This window comes from Lactuca serriola, chromosome 3 (assembly GCF_051521515.1).
Source record: "Lactuca serriola cultivar US96UC23 chromosome 3, Lser_US96UC23_V15, whole genome shotgun sequence".
Classification (NCBI taxonomy): Eukaryota; Viridiplantae; Streptophyta; class Magnoliopsida; order Asterales; family Asteraceae; genus Lactuca; species Lactuca serriola.
The window spans coordinates 148,928,620-148,948,953 of NC_136410.1; the positions used below are offsets into that span (position 1 = coordinate 148,928,620).

General features: G+C 38.8%; 1 protein-coding gene across 1 annotated transcript; it reads left to right on the plus strand.

Annotated features, from left to right (window-relative positions):
- Nucleotides 1-14,137: 14,137 nt before the first annotated feature.
- Nucleotides 14,138-15,570, plus strand: LOC145094692 (CASP-like protein 5C3). Its single transcript, XM_079032780.1, has 3 exons — nt 14,138-14,617; nt 14,926-15,058; nt 15,142-15,570. Exons 1-3 carry the CDS (start codon nt 14,484-14,486, stop codon nt 15,349-15,351), a joined length of 477 nt encoding a protein of 158 aa, XP_078888906.1. The 5' UTR covers nt 14,138-14,483; the 3' UTR covers nt 15,352-15,570.
- Nucleotides 15,571-20,334: the final 4,764 nt, after the last annotated feature.

Genomic DNA, 20,334 nt, shown 5'->3' on the forward strand with positions numbered 1-20,334 from the left:
TTGCGGTGAGGTACATCAAGGAACCAATAATACCTCTATAAGTCTTGTGATCAACTGATTCACCTGAGGGATCAGTAGATATCTTATATCCAAAGGACATGGGGACCTTAGCCGAAGAACAGTTGTCCATTGAATATTTCTTTAACAGTTCAGAGGTGTATTTCTCTTGATGAATAAATATCCCTTGAGGGACTTGTTTCACTTGAATTCCTAGAAAGAAGTTAATCTCTCTATTCATGCTCATTTGGAACTTGTTGGTCATGATCTTAGCGAATTCATTCACCATCTTTTGATCAGTTGAGCCGAAGATGATATCATCTACATATATTTGTATAAGCATTAGATGATCACCATTTGCTTTCCTAAATAAAGTGGGATCAATCACTCCTCTTTTGGATCCGGACGAGCCAAGAAATTCAGAGAGAGTCTAGTACCATACTCTTAGGGCATGTTTTAGACCGTAGACAGCTTTTTCAAGCTTGTAGCAGTGGTCTAGGAATTCAATACTTTCAAAGCCCGGAGGTTGCTGAAGATAAACCTCCTCTTTTAATTCACCGTTGAGAAAAGCACTTTTCATATCCATTTGATGAACCTTGATGTTTTTGTGTGCTACATATGCTAATAAGATTTGGATGGCTTCTATTCGTGCGACTGGAGCATACGTTTCATCATAGTCAATACCTTCAAGTTGACTATATCCCTTGGCAACTAGTCTTGCCTTGTTTCTGACGACCGCACTAGATTCATCCAACTTATTCTTGTACACCCATCTAGTACCAACAATGGTGTGCCCTTGCGGCTTTGGAACAAGCTATCATACTTTGTTTCTTTTGATTCTTCTAGCACTTCTTGCATTGCGGAAATCCGGTACGGTTCTAGTAATGCTTCTTTCATTGTTCAGGGCTCGACCGAGGACAGAAACGCTGCGTAGTGAAAGTGATCGGATAAATCCTTGGAGGATCGAGTATGGATTCCTGCGGATGGGTTGCCGATGATTTGACCTGGTGATCAGTAACTGTGGATCAAGTATGGATTCCTGCAGACGGGGTTGCAGATGATCAGCAGCTGTGGTGGAGGGAATATCTTCAATATCAGAAGACTCTGCGGTTGGAGAGGGAAGTTCCCCCTGGACTTGAGAACATCCTGTTATATTGTCTTGAACTGGGAAGGAGGGATCAGAGTTTTCTTGGAAAGATGGCGAAGGTTCCCCATGGAGTGTAGAAGGGAGTTCGCCTTGAACCTGCAAAGGTTCCCCCTGGATTGCGGACGGGAGAGTGATAATCCTTGAATCTGTTCTTGTGTCAATGTTTTCTATACTTGTAACAACGTAATTTTCAAAACAAAATTTTCCTTTTTCAACAACCAAAATTACATTTAAAATCATTCTCAAGGGAGTATTTCACAATTGTTATTACTTAAAACACATTCCCAAGATCATAGACAAATATCCACTCTGTGTGTACGGTTCACTTAGTGAGTTCCCCAAAATACCGCATACAACACATACGCCACTCGAGGCTATAGCATGACCCTCCGGTCGATGTGTCCCAGCGGGACCCTCCAGTCTCGTAGCTCGTTGGACCCTCTGGTCCTGTCATAGCTCGTTGGACCCCCCCCCCCCCCCCCGGTCTGTATCGTTGGACCCTCCGGTCCGGTCTATAAAATCATACAGCATACATATATCACATAGCACATAATCTCATACATAGCACATAAGACCCTCTGGTCAACACATACTACCACTCTAGGTAACGTATAGTGAACAGACTCACCTCGTGTAACTCGGAAATCTTGGACTCAGTGAAATAAGACCTAGCCTCCTCCTAATAATATGAAATAAACACTCCTCATCAACATATTTTCCAAGGCTAGACCATTCCTTCTAATCACTCTCAGGAAAGGTAAAAAACCATTTTACCCCTTACCTGGCTCAAATACACTAAAGTTGACCAAACCCTAAAAGTCAACAAAAGTCAACCATCTGGGTTACGCTGCGCGTACCAAACGTGTACATTGGCCGTACCCGGAGCCTTCACAGAATCGGGGTATGCGGCCCCTTACGCCGTGCGTACTGGGATTACGCCCAACATAATACCCAGCTTCCTTATCCATCTCATTCAGGTCTTAATCGGTTAAGACTTGCATCCAAAATTCAGATCTGACTCCTCTAATATGACTTAATCCATAAAGTTGAAACCTTTAAGCCTTTGCATGGCTGTAAAGGTCACTTTTTTTTTCAAAACACCTTTCCTCTTTCCATAATGAGACTATAACTCATGCATGACACAAGATCTACGTCCAAGACTGGATTTTTATGAATCCTCAACACAATATACACTAGAAAAGGTCAGATCTAAGCTCATGGAGACTCTTTGCACACAAATTCTCCAACTTTGAACCAAAAACCCTAAGAATGGTCCAAAAACCAAAACTTACGAAGAACAAGGAAAGCTTTGAGCTTTTTACCTCAGAAGGGATCTCCAACCACTGTAGAACTCGGATCTACACTTGTTCTTCAACTTCTAGCTCCAACAATGGCTCCTTCTTCTCCTTCTTCACCTTGAAAAGATAACGTCAAGCTCAAAAACACACACACACAAGCTAAAGCACGGATCTCAGCTCTCTAAGGACTCACTCAAGGGGATATGGTGGCTAGGGCAAAGGACTACATGTTCCTTTTATAGTGCACAAGCCAGAAATTAGGTTTTGCACCTGGGCTCACTACGCGCAGCGTAACCCCTGGGTATGCCCAGCGTACCCGGGCGAGTCTGTGTTTAATTTAAGCGCGTGAGTACGCACGGCGTACACCTCAGTACGCCCAACATACTCACCAATCCAACATACAAACTTTAAGGGACTAATTTGCCAACTCTCCAAAATAGAAGGGTCATAAAGCTTACCTGGATTTCAGGCTGTTAAATGTTTTCATCATCCGAATCCGAAGAAACATTTGATGGTTGAAACTCTCTGCGGATTGGAGCTACATATTCTAGTACTGGAACCTCGATGGTTGTTGTTTGGTCCGGAGTTGAGTTTTCCCCCTCAACCGGCGAGGTGGAAGTATTTAGTGATACTTCATCGGACATTGTAGGGCCAGATATGTCAGCATGCTGCTGCTGAGCTTCTAGGGACACAAGAACATCGGATAACTTGGTTGTATCTACCGGATCGAAGAGATCGTCATAGTTTACTTCAACTAGATTTAATGGAGCCGAAGAGACAGGAATATCCCTTTCTAGAATTGTTTTGGTTTCGGTTGATGGAGCGGTGTTGCGGATGTTATAGTCTTAAAATTTCACATCGAAGCTTTCAATTATCAACCTTGTGCGTCTAATGAGAACTCGATAAGCAACCTTGTTAGTGGAGTAGCCAAGGAAGATGCCTTCATCAGACTTTGGTGCGAATTTGTTGAGGTGGTCTCTGTTGTTGATTACGAAACATCTACACCCAAATATATGAAAGAATTGGACATTTGGATTGCAGTTGTTAAGGCCCTCATATGGTGTTTTGTTGAGACGTTTGCACACAATGCTTCGGTTTTGTACAAAACAGGTTGTGGCCACTGCTTCGGCCCAGAAGTAGAGAGGAAGGTGTGCAAAGTTGAGCATAGATATGGCAGCTTCTACTAGAGTGCACTTCCTTCGCTCTACTACCCCATTTTGTTGCGGTGTGTAAGGAGCTGAGAAGTTGTAAGTAATGCCTTTGGAAACCAAGAAACTATTTATAAGATGGTTAGTGAACTCGGTTCCATTATCATTTCGGATACATCTAATTGGTAGCTTGATTTGAAGTTCAATTTCCTTGATGAAGTTGATCAACACCTACGGTGTTTCTGACTTAAGTTGAAGAAAGAAGACCCATGACGTGTGAAGTCGTCCACTATGACTAGTATGTATTTTTTGTGATGAAGACTGGCTACGGTAGATGGACCGTAGAGATCAATGTGTAAAAGTTCTGATGGTTCAGAAATTGACGAGTCAAACACCGTGGGATGACTTGACTTGAATTGCTTTCCACATTCATATGCAAGACAAAGAGTATCATTGCTGAACTTGAGGATTGAAATTCCTCTGACGAGTTCTCTGGTGACCAAATTGTTGATGTATCTGAAGTTGAGATGAGCGAGCTTGCGGAGCCATAGCCAGCTGACTTCAGATACTGCTTTTGATAGGAAGCATAACTGTGGTTTGCCTATTATCAGATATACATCCAGAGGGTACATAGTACCTTCGGATCTAGACTTGATCAGACAAGTGCTCCTATCGTTTGTCATTACATAGCAAAATTGTCATGAAATTCAACATGATGGCCTGCTTTACATAGTTGACCAACACTGATGAGATTGTGTTTAAGGCCTTCTACATAAGCAACCTTTTGAATAGAGAAGTTTCCCGTAGTAAGAGCACCATAACCTCGGATGATTCCATTAGCATTGTTCCCAAATGTGACGTTTCCACCATTGCAAATTGGCCTGAAATCTCGAAGGTATTCTAACCTTCCTATCATGTGCAAGGAGCAGGCACTGTCGATTAACCATTCTTCTTCTTGTTCCTCCTTGCACAAGACCTGAAAATTGCATGGTTAGTTTAGGCATCCAAACTAGTTTGGAGCCTGGGACAAAAGATGATTTTTTGATTGATGCATAAATCGAGGTTGCATGGACCGGTTTCATGTCAACTTTTAATCCTAGTCCTGGGTGTTTGTGAGTTTTGGAGTGTTGCATTTTTTTTGAAAAGTTACGAGGTTTCTGAAAAGGATCAGTTTTGACATGAGATAACCTTTTCTAAAAACTACATTGACATTGACAAGCTGAAATTTTGTCTTTTGTTTTGACACTTTGTTTGGTCAGCGGTCGGAAAGATGAAGTAGGCTTGTGACTGGTCCGAGGTTGGCAAAATCTGACATTTGTGTTGGTGGAATTTGGAAAAGTTTGTTTCGAAAAAGATTTAGCACATGTAGATACCTTGGACCTTTTCCTAGGATTTGGTAAAATGCCCTTCCACTTGTTGAAATTTTGATGTGATTCTAAAAGTGTTGGAATGGGTAAGATACCCTTCCATTTTGGATCATCTAAGGAATAGATTTGAAAACTATTGCTTCGAAAAGACCTCTCTTTCTTTTGGGTTGTGTCAGATGAGTTGGGAATGGATGTTGAAACTGTACATTCCTTTTTGTATGTTTTCTTGATGGGAGAGTTTTTTGAAAAATAGTGAGCAAAAACAAACTTTTCTTGACTCTTCTATTTTGGAAATCTGATATGTCTTATATTTTTAGAAATATTTTCTCGATTTGTGCCTTGGGATCGAATATCCTCTTCAAAAGCCTTTTTTTCTAAAGTTTTTGGAGAACTGTAGTCATTAATGTTCAACTACGGTTTCCTGGAAACCTTTGAAAAGTTTTGACGAGGGCTTGACTCATCAGAACTTGAAGATTCAGGGTTTTGAGAGCATTAACCTACTTCAAAGTTTTCTATGGGTATTTCATGATGAATTGGTTGAAAAGTCACAGAGCTTTTTATTGTGGACTGAGGTAAGGAAGACTTAGCTACCGCAACATAAGTCTGAGTTGTGATTTCAGTGGAACCCTTTTGAGGATCATGACTGCAGTGAGAGGCACTGTGGTGTGAGGAAAAAGGTGGAAAGTCCTGTGAGACTTCGGGACTTTCTATGATTCTCTTTGTTGCACTTATGGCATATTACAACATCACTTTTATCTTCTAACGGGGTACCGAAGTTAGAGGTTTGTATGGACTGCGGTGCCTCCTTTGGTTGAGTGTTTTGAGATTGCGGTGGTGGGTTTAAACTTTTAGGATAATGAGAGTGATTGTTTTGTGGGTTGAAGTTACGGTTGAAAGGAGGTTTGTTGAATTGTTGATTCTTGCGAAAAGAGGGAGGTGGTAGCCGATTGAACTATTTACTAACAAGAGCAATAGCCTTCTAAAATTCCTCTTCATCATCATACTTTGAGTCGGCTTCGTATGACTGCGGTGTAGTGTCATACAAGGGAGAGTAAGATTGATTATGTGGAGCTTGTGCTACAAGAGCATGTTGTCCTCCGAAGTCAGCACAGTCTTTGAGTACGGTGGATTCTTGTGCTTGCAGTTCCCCATAGAGCTTGTAGAGAGACAATGAATGAATCTTTCTATCCCCTTGGACTATAATCTTAGCAGTAGTCCAATGTCTTCCCAAACCGTTGAGAAATTGAAGGTTTGTCTCATGGTTACTGCGGATGGTGCCATCACCTGATAACTTAGTGACTATCATATTGAACATTTTGAAAGAGTCTTCTAAACTTTCGTTAGTATGAGCTTTGAAGTTGTTGAATTCATTGAGTGTAGTAGTGAGCTTCTTATCTTGAGCATGTTCTGAGCCTTCTTACAAATTCTTGAGAACATCCCAGATCTCTTTTGTTGATTTACAATTTATGATAATGTCGAAGTTGTCAGGAGAAACTCCACAAGAGATTTCATAAAAAGCAACATCATCATTTTCCATTTTATCGAGATCATCTTTGGTGGGACGGTTCATGACCGGTTGTCCTCCTCCTAGTTTGGCTGTGGCGCCATCAGTTTGAACTGGTGTAAGAACAGGGACATGTGGTCCTTCTTCAACGGATCGTCATACATCTCTACCAAGTCTCCTTAAGTATCTTTCCATTCTCTGAGACCAGTGATGGTATTCATCTGCCACTAATATTGGAGCTCGATTAGAACCACCAAAACTGTTGGAAACATTCAGAGATAGTGCTTGTTCCATTTTTCCTTGTTTTTTTTTTTTAAGAAATGAGCTTCAGTGGTATATAAGGCCCTTTGAAAATTAGAGTTTTTGTTTTTCAAAAAGCAACCACTACGGCTCTGATACCAATTGTTGAGAGAAAAACTTAAGACACACTTGAACAAACGTTAGAACAAGTATAGTTGCGGAATAGTTAATCTCAAAGGATCTAAAAGCTCAAGTTTAATAAGTTAACGAGTTAGATAGTTAGTTGCGGAAATGTAAGGAAATATAAATGACAGCAAATGATATATCAAGTAAACACATTAGTTGATTCATAGCATGGAAAGCATTCAAGCCAAGTTAGTAAGTGAGATCAAGCTTAGTGCTAAAGTCACGAATGACTTGCTCCGAAGAGAAGTAATTATCAGTTATGTTCGAGAGGATTTAGAGAGTAAGAAGAAATATGAGATGCGTAATAGAAAGATGTAATATATAGACTTGAAGATTGTTCAGATAGATATATTTAACTATGAAAGAATGAGCTCTATATATAGAGACTCAAGAATTACATTTGATCATCTCTCTAAGAGTAGCCATGCAAGGCATACTGCACAATAGAGAGTATTACAGGAAGTAGATAGAATTAAACTAAGTAAAGTAAGTAAGATTGCGGTTGGATAGATAACTTTGGATGAGGCTGCTGATGAGAGCTTGACTACGGATCCTTGAGGGTTGCGGTAGACTAAGTTAAGAGGGTCACTTTCATGATTCAACAGATAGGGGGTTAAGACATTATTTATGTCCTTAAACACACTTTATGGCCATCTAACACTTGTATCGTTGTGGCTTAACCATCAAGGCCCGATTTTTATGGTTCTATATGTTTCCAAGAGCTCAAAAGGATAACTCCTATGGATTGAAACTCCCAGAACACAAGAGATCTCAACTATGGAGCCAAAATGTCACACAAAACACCCCAAAACTAAATATAATCATGCAATGGTCAAGGTTAAATCTTGATACCTCAAATGAGTCAGAAAAGGATGTCAAACTTCTAGATCTACAAGCTCTCTTCACGTTCTTGCTCCTTCTTCTAACTTCCCCTTCTTTAAAACCACCAAAAATCACCCAAAAGTGCACCAAATTAGCTCACAAGGCATGCAAGATGCTCGGGGTTCGAATTCTGCTCTTTAGGGTTAGTGGAGGCTGAGAGGATGAAGGTTAGGGTGAACATAAGGTCTTTATATAGGGTGCCAACACTAAAATTTAGGGTTTGCCACTGGACAGGTTACGCCCAATGTACGCTAGGGTACGCCCAGCATACGCAAGGCTTCCCCCGCTTCGCGCCTCAACCATGTACGTCGTCCGTACAATATGTACACCCAACGTACGGGTCTTCTCCAAAATAAGGCATAAATACTTAAATAAATCAAAGGGAAAATGCTTGGTGACTAGGGCATTACATTTCCAGAGATGGTTCAGGATTCTAACAATGGTCAATGGTCACTTTAGAGTGCATATATGTGATGGTAAGAGTTGTCTATCAAAAAATGTGGTCATTGAGAGGTTTCTAGAGGTTCTCTGATGATGATGGTGGTTTAGGGTTCTTCAATTAATGTTAGAGAAAGAAAGGGGGGGGGGGGGGGAAATGAAGGAGTTGATTGTTCAAAAAGGTGGGTATGAGAAGAAATGGTATTGGTGGGTACTACTTGCAAATTTACAAAAATCGACTAATTTCTTAATGATTAGCAAAAAGTGCCCAAACCCTAGGCTTTATCCAAAAATTGTCAACAAAACCACAGATGAGGCAAAAATGCATATTGTTTTGTCAACTTGTATGCACAATCTTACTCTCACCTATGATTTTGTGATATCTAAAATATCATTTTACCCATTTTCAAAGACACAAAATCGTAGATGGTATATAGCCATTTGCAGTTTCATCTCAAGTCGATTGCGAATATAGAAGTTTTTAATGCACATTTTATGCATTAAACACTTATACCATCACAGATTGTTATGCCATATATGGTTTCCGTAATTCATTTTTTCCAATTTCTAGGCAAAATTCATACATATTATTTCTAAATTTCAGCATACATGATAAACAAAGTTATATATAAGATTACTAAAAGCAATGTTTTGCGGAGAATTCATATATTCTTAATTGTGAAAATTGAGTCAGAATTCTTGTATACCTAAGTATGAAAAGCTAACTGATATAAAGAGTAAATTACACAAATCGTTCTTCATAACGATGTTAAAAGACATTTTTAGTCTTTATTTTCAAAAAATAACTCAGACCGTCCCTTATATCGTTAAGAAGGTACATGTTTCATCCATACAAACATGAAATGACTATATTGTCCTTTTTTTATTTTTCATTTTTATTTTTGGTTTTTATTTGTTTTTCATTCTTATATTGAATACTTCAACAACCACTTCTTTTCTCTATTTCTCTTCAAGAACATATCAGAAACCACTATACACCTTCGACTACCATTGGAAACCAGTGCTTCTCTCTCTCTCTCTCTCTCTCTCTCTCTCATATTTCTAAACTCCAATACCTCCACCTATCACACCGCCAACACCTCTTGAATCTAAAAGCCAACCCAAATGGAATTAGAATCCTAAAATGAAATCACAATGAAAAATTTAATACTAGAACCCAACCAAATGTTAGGGTGCAAAGTCATGCTTGGATGTAATGTTTAGGCTTTCCTCTTTGTATGTGTAAATGGGTTGAGTCTTTTCCTATAAATAGGAAGTGAGTGACTCCCATTATGTAAGAGTCCATATGGAGTGTTAGACTAGAGAGAGAATTTGTATACAAACCCATTTGTATAATCTTTCTAGATCTAATAAGAGCTTACAAAGATTTATTTACTCCTTATGTTCTTGAATTTGTATGATGAATCACTAGATCTTTTCTAATTCCGCACAAGCCATCAGAATCAACACCACTACAATTGGTATCAGAGTGGGTGTTCTTGATTTTCATCAAGAATTGATCCTTGATGGCTATTTTGATTTGGTGATTCTTTTTGTTCATTGATCTTCGTGTTTAGATAGTGTTTTTGTGTTCTAGAAGTCGAATTTTTCTTTGATTTGATCCATAATTCGAGTTTCTCTCTCTAGAATACTTGTTTGTATCACTTTCTCTTTCTACAAAACCCATTCAAAATCACTTTCTCTCTCTAGAAAATTTCAAGTTCTTGTAATCATGGAGCAATGGTTGGTTCAGAATGAAAGTTTTCTATACGTATACAATTCTTTTGAATGCATTCTTTATCAATTAACTGTTGGATCGCAAAGTGAAGATGCACTTATGTCAAATGGAGAAAGGGATAGAAAGGGATATTACATTGGTTATCCAATTTATCAAAACAAAGATTTGTTTGATCGATTGATTACAACATATCAAGAAAGACGAAGAAATAAGAGGAATGGTGAATTTATAAAAGGAATTCCTCTTGCTAATTGTAAACCGGGAAGAAATAGACTTGAATATTATGCAAATTGTCGTGAAGCTCAAGAACATGTTCTTGATGATGTTCGTGTTCATGATGTTCAAGGAAAAGAAGTTCAAAACAATGGAGTTCAATGTGATGTTCTTGATGTTCAAGAAAAAGGAGTTCAAGTTGATTTTCAAGATGAAAAAGTTTTTTGCTCAATTGGAGTTCAAACCGATGATATTTTGTGTTCTTGTGATTCGTTTGAAGGAATGATTCCTTATCGGAAACCGGTGGTTCAAGAAAATCACAAATATCAAACTCCAAAAGATTTGATTCAAACTCAAAATGTTCATGTTGTTGAAAGTGGGTTTGTTCATGAAGTCAAGTCTTCAAGATGCAAAAAGATGAGAAAGAAAAAGAAGAAGAAGATGAATCGGAAGAATAAGCGGGTTTACTCACAAAAATCGTCATATGTTGTGAAGCCAAAATCCGTGAAGCAAATTTGGGTTCCAAAGCAACAATCTCCAAGTGTTGAATTGAATTTGAAGTCAAAACCCAAATGTGTTGGTGGTTCTTTTGAAGATGTTCTTGGATCGTTGAAGAACACGAAGAACGAGTTGTACATCTCGCATGGTGGGTGGTACAATGTTCGATTTGGAGATTTTCTCATTCCGACAAAAGAACCAAGATCTTCCAAATTTGATTCGTTCGTTGAAAATGGATCTCGATTCGTGAAAAAGGTAACTCAAATTCTCAAATGGATTCCAAAACGTCCATGATTTCGATTCATATTTTGCGTTTTTCATTTTAGATCGATTTACCTCATTGGATCTAATCCGTTTCAACCCCATAGTTGATCCAATTATTTTTTGTTCAGATCAAAATCTTTAAAATCAAAATTGTATGCTCAATTTTATTTCTTTCGTATCACATGATTACTGTTCATGAAGTTCATTTTTACAAATTCAGATACGATTTGTTTATATGAGCCCAAACGTATGATTTTACTGTTCATCTTACCTTTTGATTGTGAGCCCAAAATTCAATCGAAATCTCTAATTTTTGAGCCCAATCTTCAATGCAATACTGTTCATAGACAGATCACCTTAAGCCCATTCATTTTTTTATCCGATATTAATTGGTATTAATCGGATATGAAGTATTTCTCTTATTCATCCAAACACGCTTAAAAGACTTGTACTCTTCAGTGTTCTTGAATGTTCATATGAGCATGATTTCTTCTTGTCTTTCTTAGCAATCGTTGCTTACAAAATCTGTCTTGTGAATCGGTTGTGTATAGCTTCTTCTATTGCAAGCCGATGAGGATCAAGTGAATCGGTTGTGTGTGTTTGAGTTTGATCAAATTGATAAAGAAATCTCAATTTTTTGTGAAGAACATGGTTAGAACACTTTTTGATTTGAAAATTTGGGTTAGATTTATCAATATCGTGTTTGTTGACTTCCGATTTCAAAAAGTCAAACTCTGAAAAGAAAAGTCAAACTCGATTTTTCAGTAATGATTCAATAAATTGGAGGCTGAAATTGTTGTTTTTGAGTTGAGAACAAGCTATAGATGTCGAAATTATGTCTGATTGAAGGATTAATTTCGAAAATCAATTGGATGTATGTTCGCATAAGGGTCGATTTGGGATCGACTGGGTTTAATAGCAAGGTTCGTTATCCTGATGACGAACTATTGGACTCGTTGATTGAGTGTTAGTTCAAAAGTCGACAGGCTAGATGTTGATGTTTGCTTCAATGGTTTGGGAACGAAAAGAACTTGGATTTGGAACGAATCATGAATGGTTTGACAGGAAAATTATTGAATTGATGAACGAATTGGGAACGAACTGAGATCGATAGTCGATGATTTTATTGATTTGGTGTGTTGATTTTCGCAAGTAGATGCGAAGCCATTCAATTTTGATTTTGAATGACGATGATTTGCTGTGTGCTAATGTCGATGTTTTTTTTTTTTTGAGAAGTCGATCGATGTTAGTATATTGAGGAATCGATTGGGAGTTGATTATGAATCAAAGGATAGTTTATGCGACGGGTTGAATGAAAAGCGAAGGCTGAATAATTGAAAATTAGGATCGATAGTTGCTACTAATTGCTTGTAACTGGTATTGATTTCATATCGATAGCTGTGGATTCGCATATGAAATTACCTGAATTCGCATATGGATTTTTATGTTGGTTCGCATATGGGTTTGCATTTCAATTGCATCTGCCATGTTTGTTCAGTTCGCATATGAAAACAAATGAGTCAAGATCGTTTGCAACTGGATTCGCATTTGGTGAATAAATTTAAAGATCAAGATTGATTTCGCATAGTTGAAGAATTTGACAGCAGTGTTATTAAGTTCGCATTTGATTGTGTCAAACAAGAGTTCGCATTTTTGTCTCAATCAATTTCGCATATAAGAATGCGAAGCTTTGTAAGGAAAATGCGAAACAAATAACCTGGAGTTGATGATAATTCGCATCTGGTATTTGATTAATTGGGTGGAACATGCGAAGGGATGCGAAGGGTGTGGGAATGAAAATGCGAAGCATTCCCTGTTAATCATTCAATGAAGAAGAAAACACACATGTTTCGCAATTAGTCCCTGAAATTTCAAAAACATAGCAAAATTAACCCGACTTCGCAAAATGGCAATAAAAGCTGAAAAAATGCAGAATTTTCAGTTTTGGTCCTTGCGGTTTGTGCGAATTAACGCTTTATGCCCGGTTTCGCAAATGGGCTAGAGTTTCGCATATTTGACTGTTTTTGGCGCAACGGGTCCCTGCAAGTTTCAGAAAGTGACAATATCTACCCGGATTTTGAAAAATCTTGCAACTTTCACTCAAAAAGTCAAAATTTTTCATAAATTGGAAATTTTTTGTGGCTTTTTCGTGATTGTTTTTCCGTGCAAGATTTTTGGTGATTCATTTTTGGTACACATCAAGGGGGAGTATTGTAAAGATTATTCCTCGGGCGCGTCTCATCCTTAGTGGGTTTTATAATCATTTTTTGATTATAAAAAGGGGGAGAATGATGGGTATTCGAAGCTTCTCGGGTTTGTCAAATATTCATTTGCGGATTTGAAGACCGGTGTTACTTCGAGGGGGAGTTTGGTCTTGATCGCACTAGCTCGTTGGAGATTAAAGTCGGACATCCAATCCTAACTTTGAGGGGGAGAATGTTAGGGTGCAAAGTCATGCTTGGATGTAATGTTTAGGCTTTCCTCTTTGTATGTGTAAATGGGTTGAGTCTTTTCCTATAAATAGGAAGTGAGTGACTCCCATTATGTAAGAGTCCATATGGAGTGTTAGACTAGAGAGAGAATTTGTATACAAACCCATTTGTATAATATTTCTAGATCTAATAAGAGCTTACAAAGATTTTTTTACTCCTTGTGTTCTTGAATTTGTATGATGAATCACTAGATCTTTTCTAATTCCGCACATGCCATCAGAATCAACACCACTACACCAAACAAAAATATAAAGCATGTAATCAACTCCAAACTCTAAGCCTGCAAATCGAAACCCATATTACATGGGAGAAGAAAGAGGATTCAGATCGATGTCTAAGGTGGTCACTCTAACTCTTGTTGCTCGCAAAGAACCAGAAAAATCAAACCAAAATTCTATCCAGCACCACCACCGGATCGACGAGTAAGGGCCCATTTCTTTTCAGAAAATGAAATAAATATCAAAGACATTATGATCATTTCAAATTTGACACAAATTAAAATTGCAACAAAATCATGTCCTAAAACATACAATTTTGAAACAAATGATGATACAAATTAGTTTTTGGAAATAAAAACTAACCTGTTCTTTTGTCACCTGTACAACGAAGATTCTTATAATTTACTATAGATCTAGATGTGATCAAATCACAAGGACGATTGTGTAATTTAGTCTTTATGAAATTTTATGAAGCCCGTACAAACGACCCTTTAAAATATAATATAATTTCATAAAAGAAATTGCAACAAACAAAAAAGCTTACATATTCGTCTTCAATGGCGATGCTACACCGAATATCATACCACTGCAACTAAATGTCAATGGCCTGTACGACTCCCATCCACAAACCCCCCAATATATTCACACAAAAACCTCCCAAACCAATCACAAACTCCATCAATGACGCAACAGCAACATGGAACGACATACAACGACGATTGTCATTCTCTATGAAGATTCTTTGAGAAAGCGAACAAGATTCAAACGCAGAATTACACTCTCTTACATTTCGATCAGTTTGTTATTTGTATGATAAACTGATTGAAATAGAAGTAGGGGAGATTAATCATTAATGGAAGAAGAATTTCCAGGTTCAATTGGTACAAGCGCAAGCTTAGCCTTAAGATTGGGGCAAACGCTCTTCTCTGTTGCTTCTCTTCTTTTCATGTGCGTCGGAGTTCAATTCTACGCTTATACTTCTTTCTGGTACTTTTTCCTTCGTTAATTCGATTTAATTCGTAAATTTCTCAAGTAGATTGTTCTAGTAATCGAGCTAAGTTCTAATTACGACAAATCGTGATATTTAGCTAGGGTTCCTATTAACGATGATATGATCAAATTGCTAAAAATAAATCGAATTGAAATTATTCAACAACAAGCCCGATCGACTGTAAATTTGTTGATTTTTATCAAAATAACAAACAAACCATGATTTTCTAGGATCATCTTCGAACAAGATTGAGAATTCGAGATCTTCATGGTTACTAATGACATTCTTCTCTTTCCTTTCTCAGTTTCTTGGTGACAATCAAAGGATTAATGATTCCATGGAGTTTAACACTAGCAATGGTGGATGCATTCTCTGTGTTTGTCAAACGTCCATCTCGACAAGTGCAAATGGTGGCAGTTATAGTTATAGGCGATTGGGTAAATCCTAATCATCGATCCAATTCCAATTCAAAATCCCAAGATCTCTTAATACTAACAAAATCGAAACTTAATCATGGCAGATCCTTTCGTTCTTATCACTAGCAGCTGCATGTTCAACCGCTAGTGTATCAGACTTCATGGTTACAGAAGCTGGTGATTCTTTTTGTGGCGGGAAATTGTGCAACAGGTATCAGTTATCAGCAGCCATGGCTTGCTTGTCTTGGAGTTTGTCTCTGGCCTCTGCTCTTTTTAATCTGTGGCTTCTCCCTTCTTTATGTTCTAATTTTTAGACGATTTTTTTTTTTTTTTTTTTTTTTTTGCCATTGAAGAGTTATAAGTAAGAGTTTTATATAGTATTGGAATTTGATATAACTGGAATTGGAAAAAAAAAATATGTAATTTGTTATGTATTTGGTTAGTTAGGAATGGTGAAATCCATCCAAAATAGGATTTTAGGAATTTCAAACGAAATTAATTTTGTGTTTATGTCAATCAATCACGTCATGAAAGTATGGTGTTATTTGTTTTTTTTAATTAAAAAATTAATGAAATCAACGGACCACCTCTGCAGTAGAAGAGATGATAAAACGGTTGAAGTGCTATTTGTTTTTTTTTTGACGCAAAAAATTAATAAAATCAACGTACCATCTCTGTAGAAGAAGAGAGATAAAATGGTTGCAGACTGTAATAACAAACGTGTTTGTTTTTTTAACATCTGAATGCTGTTGTAGATATAAAAAAAATTAAAATTAACTGATTTTATAACCTGAAAATAGTTTTTTGACAAAATTGCAAGAATGGTCCCTGTGGTTAGATCGAAATTGCCACTTTGAGCCAAATAGGCTTGGACTAGCATTAATGGTCTAAAGGTTTTCATTTTCTTGCCACTTTAGTCCAATTTACTATAAATTTTTTCATAATGACAATTTTGCCCTTGGTTTTTACTTTTTCAATGTTTTTTAATACCGAAAATTTAATAATACATGACATTTCAACAAGAATTTATGATATTTCAACAAAAAAAATAAAGATATTTTAGCAAAAAATAATGATATTTCTTCAAAGAATTATCATTATTCAACATAAAATAAAAGAAAAAGAAAATTCAACAAGAATAAAAAAAAAAAAAAATATGAAATAAGATTTCAGCAATATATAATCAAGATTCATCAAGAATTCAGAAGTTGGAAGAGGCAATACAAGTGTTACGCCAAACAGAACACGCACGGAGATTTTTTTACTCCGAAGACTTCTAAAAAACAAACAATTGCGAGATGAAAAGTGTTGCGCATGTGCAGCGTCGCACAGCAATATGATGTCTGAAGGAGTATTTTACAAAAAACAAACGACACCTAAATCTCGACTCCTACATTTTTCAGACATAAATATGACATCATAAGGCTATTAGGTATGGGTCACCATCTCCACACAAGTTTTTTTCCATATCATTTACCATGTCATTTTCAACATCACTTTATATCTACTAGGAAATACTCACCCCATCACCACACCACTTTAATTTTCACTTTAAATGTATATACAAATTAATTTGATGAAAATTAAATGAAGAAACATGTGGCCTCCTGATCAAGTTTTGGTCCTCCACCATGCTTTGCCTCTTAGTTTCACCTCCATAACAAGAAAATGTGGTGTTAAAGGGGCGGCGTTCCGGTTGCCTCAATGGCGTGGAGGGATGACACCTCCTCCTCTACAATATATAAACCTTATACCTAGAAGCCTAAGGGTGGAGTGTAACGACGTAAATTTTCAAAACCATTTTTCATTTTTAAATCAACCTTTTATTCACAAGGTAACATAATGTATCCAATATTATCATTACAAAACATATCCCAGAATCTCAAGTACATGAATCTTCATCAGTGTGTACATATCATGTCTGCGCCTTCCCGCGATCCTCGCTAGTACCTGAAACACATAACACAACAACTGTAAGCATAAATGCTTAGTGAGTTCCCCAAAATACCACATACAACACATACGCCCTTCCAGACCATAACTATGTGGAACCTTCCGGTCCAAGTGTCTCAGGGGACTTCCGTCCCGAATCCCGATAGACCTTCCGGTCCTACCCGTACCGACCTTCCGTTCCGTAACCTCCTGACCTTCCGGTCCATGTCCTCTTGACCTTCAGGTCCATATCATATTGACCTTCCGGTCCTTATCATACATAACATACATAACACATACATATCACATATCAGCATATAGCACATATATCTCATAGCATATAAGACCTTCCGGTCACACTTAGGTACCCTTCCAGGTACAATATAGTGAGAAGACTCACCTCGGATGAAGAACCGCTCCTATAAACACTGCTGCCACGCACCAGCCTCTAACTCTGTGCCAAACCCACAATTATCTCGATTAGGAGCTAAGTCCAACCTCTCACTTATTTGGGTCTAAAGACAGCCATCTACCAGCCCACTAATGCCCTAAACCCATTGGGCCCACCAAGGCCCAACAATAAATGGGCCCTCACACGGCCCAAAACCGAACTAAAAGGCAAGCCCAACTCAAGGGCCCCAAAGCACATACATACACTTCTCTGGTCTAAGACTCTATTGCATGAAGCTCAAACTCCAGGCCCAACACTCGAGGCCCAAAACATAACTCAAAAGCCCACAGAAGGAGTTACGCGGGACATACCTCCTTGGTATGCTCAGCGTACTCAAGCGCGCCAGGAACTGATCGGGGCCTCAACCTACTACGCCGCGTGTTATGAGACTTACGCCCATCGTAAGTCCCAGACTTATTCTTTCTCTATTTTTGGTCTGAATAGGTTAAGACATGGGCTCATATCATAGATCTAGGCTCTCTTCTGCCTCTTAAGCCATAAAGTCGGAACCTTTAAGCCTTTGCATGGCTATAAAGACCACCAACCTCTCCAAATCTTAACCTCTTTCCTCATTAAGTCCTTAACTCAAGTTTGTCCTAATATTAACAACCAAGACTGAATTTTTACAAACTTACAACTCATAATACACTGAAATAAGGCAGATTCTAGCTTATGGAGGCCATTTTCTCATAAAGCCTCCATCTTGGGACCAAAAACCCTAAAAGTCGGTCCATCAAGCACAACACAAACATGATAAGGAAAGCTCTGAGCTTTTTACCTTTAGAAGAAGCTCCACCCTCTGAAGAACTCAGATCCAGACTTGCACTCCATCTTCTAGCCTCCACAAAGACCTTCTTTTCTTCTTCTCCATCATAAAAGGCTCTTTATAGCTCAAAACACTCATACATCACTATGGAATGAAGAAGATGTTCTCTTAGGGTTTCTCTCTGCGAAATGTTGGCTGAGGATAAGGCCATAGCCTTCCTTATATAGGGCTCAAGTCTAAATTAGGGTTTTGAGTCTGGACCTGCTACGCCCAGCGTAGCTCAAGGTATGCCCAGCGTACCGGGTGGATTCCACGTCCAAAACACGCCCTTGAGTACACGCAGCGTACTCCTTATTATGCCCAGCATACTCGATTTTCCTTTGTTCACTTTTAAGGGCTATCTTGACAACTCGAAAGAGAAGAAGGGTTTAAGAGATGTTCTTGAATTTCGGGACGTTACAATTCTTCCCCACTTGAAATAGATTTTGCCCCTGAAATCACTCCTCAAACCATATAGATAAAAACCAACCACTCGAAAGGCACCATTGAGTGGTTCCCACACCAAAATGCTATCTTTCACCATGAATACCTGGTTCCGACCAAGAATTTCAAGTTTGGAACAAAACCGGCCCCTCGGTCGCTATAATACCCTTTTAGACCTTCCTAAAATCGGAAAAACTCTAGTGGCCTGGCCCGCCACCAGACCGCCCACTCGTTATCATCATGATATTCGCTCCTCGGACATCAAACCCTGACAACTCACTGGTCCTCTGACCCTCATAAGACAAATCTGTCAATCGGCTACCGATCACTCATGTTAGTATACCAAAACAGTCTGAATCACTTCCCGAGGAACCAAAGGGTTCACATCCCACCAGGGCTCATCCATTGAACTAATATCAGGATCCATCCGAACAATAAACTTTCAACATCCTATTCTTTGACACAGAATTTAGGCTCGCTCAGAAGTCCTCAGACATCGAAAATCATAAGCCTCAACTACATTCCTCATACCCCTTTTTAACATTGAGTACCATGCCTGATATCGACCCAACAGTTGTACCTCCAGTGCCATCCGTTGCGTTATCGCCACCGACTCCATGGTTTCCTTCTTCCTATAACCACATCGGCCCAATGTGACACTCAACTAACGAAGTTCGCTTACCCTAAGCGAATGCTACCCTCCAAACTGGGGATCGACTCGACCCCGACCTCTGTCATCTGTTACTCATCGATCCATGCAACTTGAGGTACTTCCCATACCCTAGTACTGACCCACATGGGTCTACGACATCAGATGACAAACAATACTCCTCAACACGGAACCCACCTATGAATCCAGAATCTCATCTCACCTATCCAACGCACCACCAGAGCCAAACTCAAACTCGAGAGTTTGGTCCGACCCAGAGTTGGAACCAGTCGTCCCAATGGAGCACTCAACTCAGAACTCATTCCCCGCAACCCATGCGTACCTCACCTATCCCATTCTTTCTGATTGCGATGACCACACCTTACTCAGAACATAATAATTCCCCATTACTGAGGTGATTCCGGTCTTGCCCCTGGTCCGACCACCAGGTTCCCAAAGACTCATAATGTAGGGCCACCCCATGCCTAAAACTCTTCTGCGCTCTACTCTGATCAAGGAGTACCCTACCATAACAACTTCTTGCTGACTAGTGTGTGCTACGTCTTCCCGTGGCATCACATCCACCTCCTACTGACTGGTGAGTACTACGACTTCCCACAGTATCACCACAACCTCTCACTGACCGGTGAGTACCGCGGCTTCCCGCAGTATCACCACGCCTCTAACTAGTGAGTACTACGGCTTCCTATAGCATCACAACAACCTCTTACTAGTGACTACTATGGCTTCCTGTAGCATCACAACTACCTCTGGCTAGTGAGTACTACGACTTCCCGTAGCATCACAACAACCTCTAACTAGTGATCCGCAGATCAATCATAGGTAGTTGCATGGACTTACCCAAACTATGCACCTCTATACCTGGCAGCAATTTCCATAACATCACACCTTTCCCTGCTACATTCCAAATACTTGGATAACCTCACTTGTTGCCATTAACCGAAAGGGCTCTCACTGGAACCATCGATGCTCGACCCACCAATTTCCGTCTCCAC

Excerpts from the sequence above, each read along its gene's own strand:
- LOC145094692 (XM_079032780.1), top strand. The coding sequence starts at position 14,484 with ATGGAAGAAGAATTTCCAGGTTCAATTGGTACAAGCGCAAGCTTAGCC. Across the intron at positions 14,618-14,925 it reads TACGCTTATACTTCTTTCTG|TTTCTTGGTGACAATCAAAG; the intron begins GTACTTTTTCCT and ends TTCCTTTCTCAG. Across the intron at positions 15,059-15,141 it reads TTATAGTTATAGGCGATTGG|ATCCTTTCGTTCTTATCACT; the intron begins GTAAATCCTAAT and ends TAATCATGGCAG.